Here is a 15,563-nt window from a genome sequence, read left to right as displayed (position 1 = left end):
AAAGGTTATGAATTCTGCCCTAAGTCACAGAAGTAAAACTGACAGAGAGGAGAGGGGGAAGGGTCAATACGACTGTTGTATCAACACAGGCCCTGTGGCCACTGCTCTGTGGTCCATCCAGCTCAGCGTGCTGGCCCTGACCGAAGTAACAGTAACACGGTCAAAGACACCCTGAGAAGCATATGCAAAGGTGGTAATGTGATTTCCCCTGCGTGGTGCATTTCACTCATTCAAAGGCTTTTCACATATGGTTTTTCATTTTCTTTCCCCAGTGCGTATGCTCGATGGGAGGGCAGGTGACAAGATGCTATTATCACTGTTTTACTGACGAGGATGCTCAACATCTTTAGGCCCAGGTGCTACCACCAGTACACAGAGAAGCACACGTTTCACTAAGAAACTCTCTTCTCTCAGGGTTTCCAAAGAACATGAGTATCTGTCCTGTCCTCTGACCTCCTGGTCCTCACTTCCAATCAATCAGCCATGATTAAGGGCTAAACCTTGAGAATCAGTCCGTAAGATCCCAACAGGCTGACGGATATCTCCTCGACTACAAGGCAAGAGACCAGTGCTGACCTCTGCACCCTTGTAATGTCCACTTGGAATCACCACCACAGACTCTCAGCTGGCTCTCTCCTCCCACCATTTCTTCTTAGGTCCCAGCCCAATGCCTGGTTAATCTTCCAAAAATGCCAATTTGATCATTCACTCTCCTGTTCCAAAATGCTCCTTAGTTCCCAGAGAGTACACCAAGGACTCCATCTGCCTGACATTAAAGAGCCTCCATGATCAGACCCAACTGTAACCTTATGTTCTTCTAAAAAAATAATAATAACAATATCCATAATAATAATAATAGCTACCACTTTATTTATGAACTTACAAGGCAGGCACTGGGCTAAGTGCCCTGTATAGCGTAGACAGTTATCGACCAGTATCTACACTTCCTAGCTAACAGAATCTGGATTTTGTTCAGTGAGTCATGGATGTGGCCCAGACAATGGGTCAGGAATGGTCTAAGTCAGTGATTCTCAAAGTACAGTCCCAGAACAGCAGCATCATCAACTGCTGCAAATTTTTGCTGCATCGAAAATTTGCAAAAATGCAAATTCTCAGGTCCCACCCCAGACCCACCGGATCCGAACCTCTGGGGGTGGGGCCCAGCCATCTGAGGCTTAACAAATCCTCTAGGGAATTCCACTGCTCACTCAGGTTGGACATCAGTGGTCTAACCAATCCTGACACTCCACACCCCTATTTCCCGGCTTTGGGGAGGCTCTGTGACTCAGTTCTGGCTCACGAGGCCAACGTGAAAAGCTGGGGAAGGGGTATCCTGGGAAAGCTTTTATTTTCTTGATGGAAAAGGAAGAGAGGCATCCCCTGACAATCCTCATAATATAAAACTGCAACCTCCACTGTGCCCCAAACTTTCTACCTTCTTACTCGACTTTATTTTTTCTTCATACCACTTAGGGCTTCTTGACACATGATGTATCTATTTGTTTACTGTCTGTCTTCTCCCACAAAGATGCACCCAAGAGGGAAGGGACGACTTTGTTAGTCTTGTTCACAACTATATCCAGTGCCTACAACGGTGTCTGGCAAATCGCGATCACTTGACATGTTTATTGTATGAATGAGTGCAGCTGTCTCTGCGTTTCCTTCTCTTTCTTGCTTTGAACAAGGAGTTGATGGCTGAAGCTGTGGCAGCCACCTTGAGGCCAGGAAACAAGAGAATCTCAGAAAAACTGGCTCTGACACTGTTGAGCCACCAAACCAAAACTAGCAGCGCCCAGCTCTGGGCCTTTTGTTCAGTAGGAAAACCAAATCCCTCTTTGTCTTAGACACAGTAGTCAGGTTTTCTGCAACTAGCAGCCCCACACATCCCTGACACATACATTTCATCATTTAATCCTTGCAACAAGAACCTAATTTTTGGTGAGGAAACTGAGTCTCAGAGCGGTTAAGTAATTTGTACAAGATCATGTAATCATTAAGCTGTTTTTCTTGTTGGAAATGCTCTCCTTGCTGTCTAAATCCAATTCATCTTTTGGGTCCCCTAGGGTAACCTTCTGTGTTGTACTCCCTGATCACTCTGACCCACCAATAACTGTCTCGTGATAAGCTGGTAGAGTCTGTATCATTTGTCTAGGAATTACAGGTTATTTGTCTTGTTTTTCTAAGTAGACTATTTAACCCTTGTGGATGGGCATCGTACCACATTTTTTTTTTTTTTGCGGTACGCGGGCCTCTCACTGCTGCGTCCTCTCCCGTCGCGGAGCACAGGCTCCGGATGCGCAGGCCCAGTGGTCATGGCTCACGGGCCCAGCCGCTCCGCGGCACGTGGGATCCTCCCGGACCAGGGCACGAACCCGCGCCCCCTGCATCGGCAGGCGGACCCTCAACCACTGCGCCACCAGGGAAGCCCCGTATCACATTTCCTATGTCTTATGCTCCCCTTCCTCACACACTTGCTGGCAACAGTTTCAAGCTGAATTGGATGCCATTACCTCTGAGGAACCATGACCCAGACATTTAACCCCTCTGTTCTTTAATCTTCTCACCTGAAAGTCAGAGTATCACCCTGGAAAGTTCCAGGTTTGTAAGACAGAATGAACTATGCTCAGTACCACAGAGTTAAGAGGTAACTAAGAGAACAGTACCTAAGGTTGCTGGTACTCCCAGAACAAGATAACAGATCTGTCCACCTGCAATGTCTAAGACGAAGAGCCCAGTAAAGAAAAGGGCCCAGGCATCAAACACTCGCCGTCTCACTGGCATTCAAGTCTAGATGTGCAAACCAGTTGGCCTCACCTGGCTTGAAGTAGAGGGTTTAGAAAAAAGAATTGGCTCCGTGGAGAAAATCACCCTCCAACCTAATGATGCAGACGGCACATAAGGAACAGCCCGAGATGATGACTGAAAGGGGACAGTAATTTATATCTCCCCCAGAAAGGCATAAAAGGCCCTTCTTGCTCTGGGGAAGGAAGAGCCAGGTTTTTGTTTTTGTTTTTTGAGACATTCAGGGGGCTTTCAAGGAAGATGAGCACTGCCAGGGAAGTGCAGAGCTGAAGCCACAAGAAAGGCACGAATGGAGGAGTGGCTGTAAGAGGCACAGGCGATAGGGAGCCTGGGTCTTCTGGCCCTCAGGTGGGGCTGGGCTAAGTGAGCCTCCAAACGTCCCTAAGCCTGAATTCTGAAGGTAAGTGCTGCCCTCTGCTGGCCAGCCTACAGGACACAGCCTGTCGGGGCGATGGCAGAGGGGCCTGGAGCACCCGCAGACCCTGCCCTGGGACTCTTTCTCCCACAGCTTCAATCGGGTCTCTGCTTTCTTTTTCTGGATTTGGCTCACTTTGATAGGTAGCAAGAGTCAATTTTTTTTTCCCTTAGCTGGCAAAGAAAGAACAAGGCTTTATCTTTAAACTCTCTTTTTAGTATTAGAAGGTATAGAAGTCAGGATGGTAGAATTTGAGCTGAGACCCTAGAAAAGCCCCCGGCGTCTACCAGGTTTTAATCTAGTTTGTGGGTTTTAACCTTCAGCTGGCAGGGCAGTTCTCCACACTCACCCCACCTCTCTCCCACGCCCGTCCCTGAAGCTGACTCTCAGCTGCTGTCACTCACTCTCAGACATCCTTGCTCAGCAGCTCCGAGGGGGGCAATCCTGCCACCCTGGCCCGTTTGCTGAGTTCTTCACCAGGTGGCTCCTCCGCTGCTCCCAGCTTGCGTTTGGGGGACGCTGGGCCACTGGGTAGTGGTCTTGGGCCTGTAGGGAAGCAGGTCAAAGTGTCACACAGACTTGTGTGTGGAGCCAAGATGACGCTCAACAGTGTAGCAGCAGCTCTTTAGGGGGAGGGAGCCTGCTCACCAATGCAACCAGCACGCTGCTTCTCAGACCTGCCCCCTGGCCTTCCTTCCAGCAGTGACTCTGCCTGGAAACATCCAAGGAGAGCATAACCAGGCCTGCTGGCAGTACAGCCAGCTTTTGGGCCCCAATTCCCATGGGCTCCAGGCCAGAGACTGATTTGGCCTGTCTGCCATCCTCGCGCTGAAGGTGAGGCATTCCCTCCGTAACTGGCCTCCTGAAGCCAGAATGAGCAGTGCCGTAACCCGGGGAGCCAACCTGGCTGGGCAAACTAGAAACTAGAAAAAGCCCTGACGTTCTTGCCGGTCTGAGCTCGCTGATCTTCGTCCCAGAGCCGAAGGGCAGAGGTTAAGAACACAGCAAGGCCATCTACTCCTCTCTCCCGCCACCTGCCTGGACAACTACAGTCGCCTCTTTTCCAGCCTCCTATACTCGGGGGCTCTTGCCCACACTGTGCCCTCCACACAGCAGGCAGAATGAGCTTTCTAAAACATAAACCAGGTCACGCCTCTGCCCTGCTGACCCCCGTCAGTGCCTTCTCCCTGCCCTGACGACGGAACCCTAATCTTCCTCGTGGACGCCGAGTCTACGCGCTGCTACTCCTGCTGTGTCCGTCCTCCTCTCGTTCCAGCTCCTCACTCAGAACACACCAGCCCCACTGGCTTCCCTCCTCTCGTTCCTGGAATGGGTAAGCTTGTTTCCATCTCTGGGTCTTTTCCTGCTCTTCCCTTTGCCTGGAATGCTCTCCCCCCTGTTCTTAGAAGGCTGGCTCTGCTCACTGCATGGGGCCCTGGTACTCCATCTAAAGTAACCCCCTTCCCCAGCCCTCTTTTATCAGGTCACTTGATTTTATTTTCCCCCAAAGCACTTGTTATCTGACATGATCCTGCACAGCTCCTTTACCATCTGTCTCCCCAGGTGGAATACAAGTTCTATCGGGGCATAACTTGGTTCTGGTCTCCATCCTCAGCCCTCAGTGACTGAAGTGGGAGTAGCTCTGCAGTGCCCTTGGGGTGGGCACAGGCCACGGGAGGCTGGCTGTACTCACCTGCACTGCTCATGCCCCCAGCCTGGCTCGAGCTGGGCTCTGCCACTGGATTGCTGAGGTCTTCCATACAGGAAGGGACAGACGCCAGCAGACCTGGGAAAGAGGTAGGGGGATAATCAGAATGCAATCTCACAGGACTGTACAGGGCCCCAGGGCAGGTAGGTAAAAGGCAGGGGGTGCTGGGCCATGACATCAAGGTTCCATCGCTTCCCACTGGCCACAACTAATTCAGAGAGGCCTGATCCAGCCCAGCCTGTGTGGCCTGTGCCCGGGAAGTCAAGTCAACAGCCTGGAAGACAGTGCTCGGCGGCCTCCCTTTGCAAACGTCTGGGAATCTCTACGCCCCGAGCCTGTAGGTGTTGTCCTTCCCTTCAGGGAACTAGGGGGTGGCAGTCAGAGTAGGGGCTCCTTACAGAGTCCCCGGTAGCGGGAGAGCTGCTGGTAAATCTGCTTCATCCGCTCAATGTTGAGCCGGCTGGTCTCGGCGTGGTTGACGATGGGCCGTGGGTAGTCCACACCAATGATGCACTTGGCTGCCTTCTGAATCGACTCTGGGGCATTCCAGGGCTCATAGATGTATCGAGAGGGGAACCCTTTCAACTTGGGCAGGTATCGCCTGAAACATACACACCAGACGACCCATCAGCACGCTGGAGTCTCCTTCAAAGGCCAAGCATATCTCACCCTAGGAGGAAGCCAAAGTGGTCAGAAACCAGAGAGCCTGGTCTGCACCCTCACCTGATGTAGTCTCCACTGGGGTCCGTGCGGCGGCCAAAGCCCACCGGGCAGTAGCAGTGGAAGAACTGTTGGAAGAAAGCACTGCAGGACAGCCACATCCAGCTGCCTGCGTTCACGCTGAAATCTGCATCCAGGAGCAGCTCATCAAATACCTAGATGCAGGGAGGGTGGGACAATCAGCCTCCTTGGGCACCTACGGCCATGGTTCCCCCAAGTCACCACACACCCTGCGGAGAAGGGAGCCAAAGCCTTCTGCTGAGGGCAAGCCAAGAAGGATCTGGAGGGAACCTCCTGGACCCAGGGTCCCAGCCCATCCCCCAGCCCAAAAGGGGGCTGCCCTGGGCTGCCCGATGAGAGAGGACTCACCCGGACCCCGCTCTCCCAGCTGACCCAGAGGTCCCCGCGCGTGAGGAAGCAGGCCACAGCGTGCCGGGCCAGATGGTGGATCCAGCCCTCCTGCCTCAGTTGGGTCATGATGGCGTCAATCCAAGGGAAGCCTGTCTTGCCCTCGGCCCACTTGGCCAGGGCCTCGGGGTTGCGATCCCAGGGGATCTGGATGCAGATGGGGTTCCCCTCCATGCGGTCAAACCTGGGGTTGTTGGTGGCCGCCGTGTAAAAGAACTCTCGCCACAGGAGTTGCCCAAACAGGGAGAGCGGGGGTGTGCTGCTCCGCTTCACCTGGTGGGGTGGGACAGCACGTGGATACAAACGCTTGCCCAGCTATCAGCGCCGTGCCACTCAGAACTTCCCCACAAAGGAATCTGGAGCTGCCATGAACTTGGTGGCTCCAAGCCCCTAGATGCGTGGAGGAGAAGGAGAAGCGGCAGGGTGTGCTGCAGACTGAACCCTGGGCCCTGGCTGTGCCCACTACTGCTCAGAGCCCTGAGGATGGCTGCGGAGCAGCAGGCAGTGGAAAGGGATAGCGCTGCCGGACTCTGCACTGGGAACCAAACTCCCAAACAATGGTCATGATCCTTGCCCTCGAGAGTTCCTGTTGGGCTCCACTTTCTAAAACGTCAAAGTCAGTTTTCTCATCAGCACACGTAAAAAATGCTCAGTCTAGATTTTGGTTAAATAAGTTATGCCCAACAGCCTGGATCTGGGGCCATGAAAGAATTAAGACATCAGACTGCCAAGCAAATAATAATCTTCCTAAAATCACAAGATTACCCACCAAGCGGGCAAAGTTACCGCATGCCACGCCACAAAATCCAGATATTGGCAAGAATGAGGAAACAACGTGAAACGATGCAGACGCAAGGGTGGATCTGATGAATCTGAACAGCTGGATGTGTTGTCCTCTCTCCTCCTGGGGGTGGGTGCACTACTACAGGGCTATCCACCCATTGTCCGTGTCCAGCCCTGCATTCAGCCCTCCGGGTCATTTCCTCATCACTGATGGGCAACTGCCGCTCCTAGGCTCCCCTTTAAATGCTCTGGACACAGCCCCATAGAGGGCTGCTGTGCTCCTCACCTTAGAACTGGCAGCAGCCTCAGCCTCCCTGCCTCCCACCCTGACTGCTTGGCCCCCATCCACCTGCTGCCAGCAGAAATGCCACCTCCGGGGTCACACCCCGAGGTCGGCTTTCCTGCCTGTTCTGCTGCACTTGAGAACCTGGATTTGTTTAGATGAGCAGTTTGGGCTGTGCTTGGCTCTGGCCCCTCTTGGATGTGGCGTCTTCCTCACCTTCTCTGGACAGTACGCACACTTAAGCCAGAGGGAAGGCCTCTCTTCAGGGTAACTGACCGGCCCAGAAAGCCCTGGTGTCCTCTGGGCTGCAACCGGGGGCGGGCTCTGCCGCCCTCACTGCCCCTTACCTTTTTGTACAGGTCCCACAGGCGGTAGTAGAAGAGGCGGCAGGAGAGGCAGCCGAAGCGCAGGTAGGGGCTGAGGCCCGTGGGGCTGGCCAGCAGGGAGTTGGCATTCATGCGGGGTCTCTCATAGTTGGCAACCCAGGCCTGCAGCAGAAAGAGAAGGCAAGAAAGGACAGACCTGGAGGCTTCAGAGGAAAAAGCCTTAGGCACCAGCTAGTTAAGGATCTGCCTAAGGTCGCAGACCAGAAAGCCAAAGAGCCAGGATGAGACCCTGTGCACGTCCCGCTACTTCACGCTGGCAGAATGTTTGATGGAACCACCACCGATCAAACAATGAGGCCCAAGTTCTTGTCCTGACTCTGTTTAATTTGTGCTATGAGCATAAGTTATTTAGTCCCTCAGCTACTTGTTTATTAAATGAGAACAAAATTTCCCACCTCCTGGGGATGGAATAAGATGATGGAAATGAAAGTTTCTGAAAGCACTGAAGGGTCTGTGATTCTACAGAAGAAAGGAAAAGGCGTCTACATTACAGAGGAAGATATCCCTCCCTCAGTCCCTGCTCTGTCCCAGGGGCCCTGAGGCTGCTGCTACACGGTGGCTACCCAAGCACTTCTCCCCACTGTTCAACAGCGCCGAGAAACCCATTCCTGGAAATCCACAGAGACATTCATTGCTGGGGCCACTTGTCATACAGTATCATTGGTCTTGTTTTTATCATCAGTTGCTGCCGGCAGAGTGCTTTATCTCCACAACTCACTGACACCTGTGTTCTCTCATTTGATCTTAACAATCGTCTGAGGCAGCATTTGTCATTACCTCCTTTCGAAAACGAGGAAAGGAAGCTCAAAGTGTTATGTGACTCTTCTGAGGTTACAGAGGTGGTAAGAGACAGAGCTGGAGGGACTGACTCCAGATTCCAGTCTTTTTCCACTACCTCTAATAACCATTTTCTCTTTCTTGACTCCTAATGCCCTCTTTCTCCTCGTGATGACTATTTCACAAACTTCACGCCCTCTTTATTCTTTTTTTGGCCGCGCTGCTTGGCATGTGGAACTTCCCCAATCAGGGATCAAACCCACAGCCCCTGCAGTGGGAGTGTGGAGTCTTAACCACTGGATCACCAGGGAAGTCCTTTACACCCTCTTTAGACCTCCTATTCCACACTTTCCCACCACCCTTCAGCCCATGACCTTCCTTCCTTTTGATAAGGAAATGGAAGCCATCAGGTAGGAAACACCTCAACTTTTAGCCACCAAATCTAGAAACTCACCTGCATCCCCATCTACCCCCTGTCCCTCCTGTGACCCTGCCCAAGGCTAAGGCCTCCACCTGGCTCTGGAGCCCTCCCCTCTTCCTTCTCTTGCACATTCCATCTCTCCCTCTCTTCCCTGTTCACTCCAAGGACATTGGGAAAATGATCTTGTTTCATTGCAAACAAAACAAAAAAGAACTTCTAGTCACCCTGCGGACTTCTCCCCTTGGGTCCTCTTTCCTCCCTTCGCAGCCAGCCTTTCTCCATTTCCTCACGCCCACCTCCACTTCTGCCTTCACCACTCCTGCCAGAGTCTCTGAGATGTCCATGCCACCGGATCCTGTGGGCGTTTTCTGTCCCTGTATTTTTGGACTCCCCCGCAGCACTTCACCCTGCTGACTGCTCCCTGTCTCCACACCTGCCATTCTGTTGGCTCCTGGCTGCCATCAGCTGGTTGGCTGTTCTTGGTGTTTCACCAGGTCCACCACCCCTCCCAACTCCTTAAGTGTCGGCACCCCAGGGCTCTGTCCTAGGTCCCGTCTACTCAACTGTGCTCCTGCTGAGTTCATCCAGTCCCACGGCTCCCGAGACAATCGCTTTGCAGACGGTCACCACGTCTGTAATCTGGCCCAGACTGCTCACCTGGGCTCCCAAGTCACTCCACCCGACTCCCTGCCAGAGAGCTCTACTTGACTGCCTTTCAGGCACCTCAAGGGTAGCAGGTTCTTTTCTTTAAACCACCTTCCATTGGCATTCCCTATCTCAGAAACTGCACTGTCATCCACCTCGTTGCCCAAGCCAAAAGCCTGGCCGTCACCTTTGACGCCCTGCTCACCAGGTCCTGTCAATCCTACTGTCCAAGTGTTTCTCTAATCTGTCCTTTTCTTTCCACTCCCTATTGCCACCAACCTGGTTTAGGCTAAGATTTTATCTATACTGCACAACTGTGACAGCCTCCTAACTGACCTCTCTGCATCAATTCTTGTCCCCCCTAATCCACCCTCCACAGTGGGAGCACAGTGATTCTTTAAAATGCCTGTCCCTGAGGACAATACATGCACTGGGCTTCCTGGTGTTCTTAGGCTAGAGTCCCAAATCCTAAACATGGCTTACAAGCACCCCACAGTGGCCCCATCTTTCTAGCTTCCTTCCTCACCACTCTTCTTTAAGCACCATGCTCTTACTAGCCTTTACACATGCAGCTCCCTTGGCTGGAGTGCTGCCTTCCTTTCCACTCCCCTTTCCTTGGTTAATTTTGACTCTTCCTTCAAGTCTCAACCTAAAGGCCACCTCTTTGGCAGGTGATCCCTCAGGTATTGGTTAAGTACCTCTAACAGACGCGAGGTATATTTACCTGCTCATATCCTTGGCCCACCTCTCTTTGAAAATCTTTTTATTTTAAGTGAAACACAGATACAGAAATCACACAGATGTGTGCTTAACAAATTATTCTAAGGCAAACACCTGTGCAACCATCACCAAAGTTCAAGAATCAGTACTTTGCCGGCCACCCCAGAAGCCCATCTATGTGCTCATCCCAGTCACGGTCCCTTCCCTGCCCCGTAAGTGACCACTTGCCCAACTTTTATAATAATCACTTTCCTGGGACTTCCCTGGTGGCGCAGTGGTTAAGAATCCGTCTGCCAAGGCAGGGGACACGGGTTCGAGCCCTGGTCCAGGAAGATCCCCCATGCCGTGGAGCAACTAAGCTTGTGCATCACAACTACTGAGCCTGCGCTCTAGAGCCCACGAGCCACAACTACTGAGCCCACGTGCCGCAACTACTGAGGCCCGTGCGCCTAGAGCCCGTGCTCCGCAACAAGAACAGCCACTGCAATGAGAAGCCCGCGCACCGCAACGAAGAGTAGCCCCCGCTTGCCGCAACTAGAGAAAGCCCGCGCGCAGCAACAAAGACCCAACGCAGCCAAAAATAAATAAGTAAAATAAATAAATTTAAAAAATAAATAAATAAAAATGTTTACATTTTCCTGTTTTTGCAAAGCACATTTTGAAGGGAGGGCTTTATCTTTTCAGTTATTTCTCGCATTTTTAAGTGTTTTTTTCTTGTTTTCACCCAAATGTGCATCCCTAGGCCCTATAGTTTAGTCTTGGCCATGTAAAAGACTTTGAAGTGTTTTTTTTTATTATTAATTTTTATTGGAGTATAGTTTCTTTACAATGTTGTGTTAGTTTCTGCTGTACAGCAAAGTGAATCAGCTATATGTATACATATGTCCCCTCTTGTGGATTTCCTTCCCATTTGGGTCACCACAGAGCACTGAGTAGAGTTCCTTGTACTATACAGTACGTTCTCATTATACTTTGATGTGTTATTTAAGTTTCTTTTACTCTATGCATTTCCTGCCATTTCCTTCTTTTCCTTTTATATTTTCTGCCAAAGAATCCAAGCCGTTTGACTTGTACTAATTCCCACAGTCCAGATTTCCCTGTGTACTTACGGTGCAGTTCAACACATCCCTCTGTCCTGTGTGTTGCCTGCAAATTGGTGGCTGGTACCAGAGACTGGCTTGGACTCAGATCTGATCTCCTTGGCAAGACTACAGGGGGTACATGCCTGACTGTCACTCTCCTTGGTGTTAGAGGTCATTAATGTATCATGTGTCCTCACTAGGGGCTGCAAGATTCCATCATCCCTTTTTCATTTAATTGGGACACCTTTATGGAGAGATGCTTGTCCTCAGCTACTACTGGGTAAGCCAGTGGTAAAGATCATACTGTTTGCCTCCCCCTTTTTGGTAGCAGCACCTAATTTTCTTGTGGTGACCCAACCCTTCCCTAATCTCAGTTCAAGGTGGGAAAGTAAAGCTAAGCCACCTCTGACTCTGGGAGTGGGCTCACTCCCAGATTCAAGTCTGGCCAGAGAAAGCGCCCCCTTCCCTGGCCACAGTGACAGAGTCAGGGAAAGTCACATGGCCCAAGCCAGACCAATGAAAACACCCCTTGGGACTTTTTCTGAAGCTTTTGGAAAAGAGGCAGACAACGTCCTCTGGTGGTGCTAAGCAGATTGAAAATAAGCTGCTGGTGACCAGCCTTGCCGCTGCTCAAGGAAAGCCTGCCTGAGAATGAGATAATACAGAGGAAAGCAGAGCTGAGATGGTGAATGCATTCCAAGTAGCACTAGCTGGACACCTAGATCCAGCTGTGCCTGAAGGCTACATCTTGGACTCTTGGTTATACGAGTTACAAAAATCCCTTTTTCAAAGGCCAACTTGCAAACAAGAACTGATTAATATAATCATCTTGCTCTTTCATTCCCATAACCCTCTGAACTACTCCTTTCCTAACCCTAAGCATACTGTAATTACTTGTTTCGTGTCTATCATCTCCTACAGACTATGTTTCTGGAGACAGACACTATGCCTGTCTTTTTAAGCAGTCTTTCTAGCAGCTAGACCATTCTGACATAAGAAAATACTCGTTTCAGATTTGGAGAATTGAAGAAGTTAAAATAAACCTCCTGAAATGGTTAAACTCCCGCCCATCAGGTACCTTTTGTTCTCCCTGATGTGTAAAATACAGTATTCCCTCAGGCTACCACTGAGTCTGAAGGGTCCTGACATAAGGCCCCACTCCAAAGGGGCCCTCCAGGGGTGTCTGGAAAAGAAGTCCCTGACTTGGTGATTTTTTTTTTTTTTTTTTTTTGCTGTACGCGGGCCTCTCACTGCTGTGGCCTCTCCCGTTGCAGAGCACAGGCTCCGGATGCGCAGGCTCAGCAGCCATGGCTCACGGGCACAGCTGCTCCGCGGCACATGGTATCCTCCCAGACCGGGGCACGAACCCGCGTCCCCTGCATCGGCAGGAGGACTCTCAACCACTGTGCCACCAGGGATGCTGGTCTGGCACCCAAAATGCTTTTAAGGGGATAATAATCCCCAAGCTATAGGTTAGCTCTTTACACTTTTAAGTCTCATTGTACTCCTGCCACCCCATTTCTGGGGTGGCCTTTGAAAAAGGGATTTTTGTAACTCGTATAACCAAGAGTCCAAGATGTAGCCTTCAGGCACAGCTGGATCTAGGTGTCCAACTAGTGCTACTTGGAATGCATTCACCATCTCAGCTCTGCTTTCCTCTGTATTATTTCATTCTCAGGCAGGCTTTCCTTGAGCAGTGGCAAGGCTGGTCACCAGCAGCTTATTTTCAATCTGCTTAGCACCACCAGAGGAAGCTGTCTGCCTCTTTTCCAAAATCATCTGTGCCTTTCTGCCTCCTTGGCCCAGCCTTTGTCTCCAGACTGACCGTAAGAATCTCTTGGTAAAGTTGACGTGGACAAAGACAGCTGGTTCCCCCACGCCCTTGGACATCAGTTATCCTTTTAAATTGCTGGGGCTTGCTTTTGGCCCTGTCTGATGGTAACACCCAAATAGGGACATCAAGGCTGCTGGGCCTTGGGGAGGCTAGGCCCATGGTGTGCCTTCACTGCTGGCGAGGTACCTCCAGGGCTGGGAAGCATTCTTTCCAAGTCTGCTATCTTAGCCTCCTTCTTGCATTATCACCTGGATGCTGGGCCAAATGCCCAGCCATCTGAGCAGGAATAGAACAAGTTGTGATCTTAGGGACCCAGTCTATAAACCATCTGCAGGGGGGCAGGAAGTAGGAGCTGACTGTTCATGAGACCCTCCTCTGCTTCTCTAGTCCCAGGGAGGTGGGGGCATGTGACATTATGAGGGGTGCCTCTGGGGCCTTGGCCTCTTTCCTTCCTCTCACCAATTCCCACTTTACTGGGAGGTGGGTCATTTGTTCTCTGTGACAAGCAAATGGAAATCAAACCCTTGGAGGAGACCCAGCAAAAGGTGGGGGGCACATAAACACAAAATAATTAATCTTATGGACTTTACTGACCAGATACCCTCTTAGTAAGGGGACACACAGATGAAAGAAAAGCAATCTAGCCTAAGTTTTAGAATCACATAGAACAAGATCTCACTCTACTACTTACTGTGTGACCTCAGGCAAGTTACTTAACCACTCTAAGCCTTAGTTTCCTAATCTGTAAAATGGAGAGCTTAATGCTGTCCTTGTAGGGCTGTTGGAAAGATGAAAGGATATAGTGCAAGCAGGTGCTAAACCCAGAAATGCTCAGCCCAATGACCAGCCCATGGTAAGCACTCACTAAATGGTAACTGCTATTATTATTGTTGTTACTGCCATAAGGAAGACTTTCCAGTTTTCAACCAGCTTGAGCTAAGAGGCACTAAGGGACATGAACCTGGCTCCATCTTCCCTGCGGCATGGGTGTCAGCATCTGAAGTTCTGTGTCTCAGAAACGGGGCCGTACCTTCCGTTCCAGGTGCTTATCCAGGCGGGCCAGAGCTTCCGTCTCTCCTCCTTGCCAAACAGCTGGGCCGAGTCCTTCAGTGGGGAATCCTACACGGGGAGGAGCAGGTCACAGGACTGGAGGTCAGGCCATTTCAGTGACGGCTCGGCAAGTCCTCCCAGGCTGGGCTGCTCTTTGAGCTTCGTGGGAACTGAACCACTGTGTTTCTGGTGCTAGTGGGGCTGAGATAATCCTTAATGGGTCCATGTTTTCTAAGTCACGTTGGTTCTCTTTCCACCGTGACCTTTCCTCTCCTTTCTCTCGCCTCCCCCAAGCTTCACTCTGGACAGGTGAACAGTCCTGTACAGCTGGCACTGTCAGGTTAGCTGACTACTCGGTGAGAAAGGTTAACTGTTCAGATCAAAACAATGGATGGTGGGGAGGAAGGGGAACGGGAAGGGGAGAGAGGGTGTAGTCAGTAACCTGAGAGGCCGACATACCCCCTTTCATCAGAAACAACACTAGTTATGTTGGTATTGAGAAGCCCACTGATGCCAGCACCAGGCTGTGCCTGTATCTGAGAGGGAAAAGTACAAAAATAGAGGCATGAACTAGAAACAGAAGATTACATACATAAATACGAACAGAAAAAAGACTGCAGAAGGACTACTGCAAAACTAAGGCTGGTTTTCTCTGGGTGGTGGGTAATAGTGTTATTTCCATTTTCAGGTCTCCGTACTTTCTAAAGTGTCTACAGTAACTGCATTACTTTGACAGAAAAGAAAAAACGGCAAATTCTTCTACAAAAAAGGGGGTGCTGGCCTGAGAGGCTTGGGCAGGAAGTACGCACCCAGCTCCTCCAGGGAGGGCACGCCGTAGGTCTCATCGTGGTTCTCCTGGATCTCGGCCCTGCAGCCCTCCATCTGCTGGCTGGTCACAGAGCCCACAGGCTTCTTGGGCAGCTCCATGCGGCTGATGATGGCCTGAAAGCGCTTGTAGGTAAGGGGCGGCTTCTGCCCGTTCAGCTCAATAATCCTGGGAATCCCAAAGCACCCCAGACGTCCGTCACTCACAAGACCCTTCATCTCAGGTCCCTGCCCACCCAGAAAAGAGCCCAGACTTCGAAGGCTTGGAGGGTGGCTTTCCTCATCCGCTCATGGGTCCCACTCCTAAGTGGAAAGGAGGGGACAAGGGGGGCTACATCTCCATTTTACCGAGAGGGAACATGAAGCCTAGATTGCCGGAGCAGGTGCCTGGAGCAAGTCAGGGCCAAAACTGGGGCTCAATTCCAGGTTCCCTGGTGCCGATGTGGAGCCGCCTAAAGACAGAGACTGACCGTATCTCTCTAATCACAGAAAAGTCCCCACTGGCCTTCTTGGTCCTTGGTTTGCCTGTCCAAGCCACAGGGAGTCCCGTGGACCTCCCTCTCTATCCCAGCGTAAGCCTCGAGGAAGTTCTTCGATAAGAGAGGCAAACATGTTCCTTGGTTGAAAAATCATTCCCTTGTTGGGCCCCAATTACTAGAACAGAGAGGTGGAGAACAGCCTGTCCTCCCTAAATCGGAGGCTGG

General features: G+C 51.2%; 1 protein-coding gene across 2 annotated transcripts in view; it reads right to left on the bottom strand.

The window, feature by feature from the left end:
• The window catches only part of CRY2 (cryptochrome circadian regulator 2), a gene marked incomplete at its 5' end in the record, with an annotated part of 33,616 nt that overhangs the window by 6,482 nt on the left and 11,571 nt on the right, over positions 1–15,563 (bottom strand). For both annotated transcript variants that reach the window (XM_082661049.1, XM_082661050.1), the window contains 8 exons: positions 3,622–3,763; positions 4,911–5,003; positions 5,324–5,526; positions 5,649–5,800; positions 6,015–6,326; positions 7,467–7,607; positions 14,015–14,103; positions 14,844–15,028. In XM_082661049.1, the coding sequence (XP_082517175.1) occupies positions 3,624–3,763; positions 4,911–5,003; positions 5,324–5,526; positions 5,649–5,800; positions 6,015–6,326; positions 7,467–7,607; positions 14,015–14,103; positions 14,844–15,028 (1,315 nt within the window). In that variant the 3' untranslated portion in view covers positions 3,622–3,623. The remainder of the gene's footprint in view (positions 1–3,621; positions 3,764–4,910; positions 5,004–5,323; positions 5,527–5,648; positions 5,801–6,014; positions 6,327–7,466; positions 7,608–14,014; positions 14,104–14,843; positions 15,029–15,563) is intronic.

Source organism: Grampus griseus (assembly GCF_964374135.1).
Source record: "Grampus griseus genome assembly, chromosome: 8".
NCBI lineage: Eukaryota > Metazoa > Chordata > Mammalia > Artiodactyla > Delphinidae > Grampus > Grampus griseus.
The sequence above is the reverse complement of the archived record's forward strand: the minus strand, read 5'-3'. Positions and strand labels throughout refer to the sequence as shown.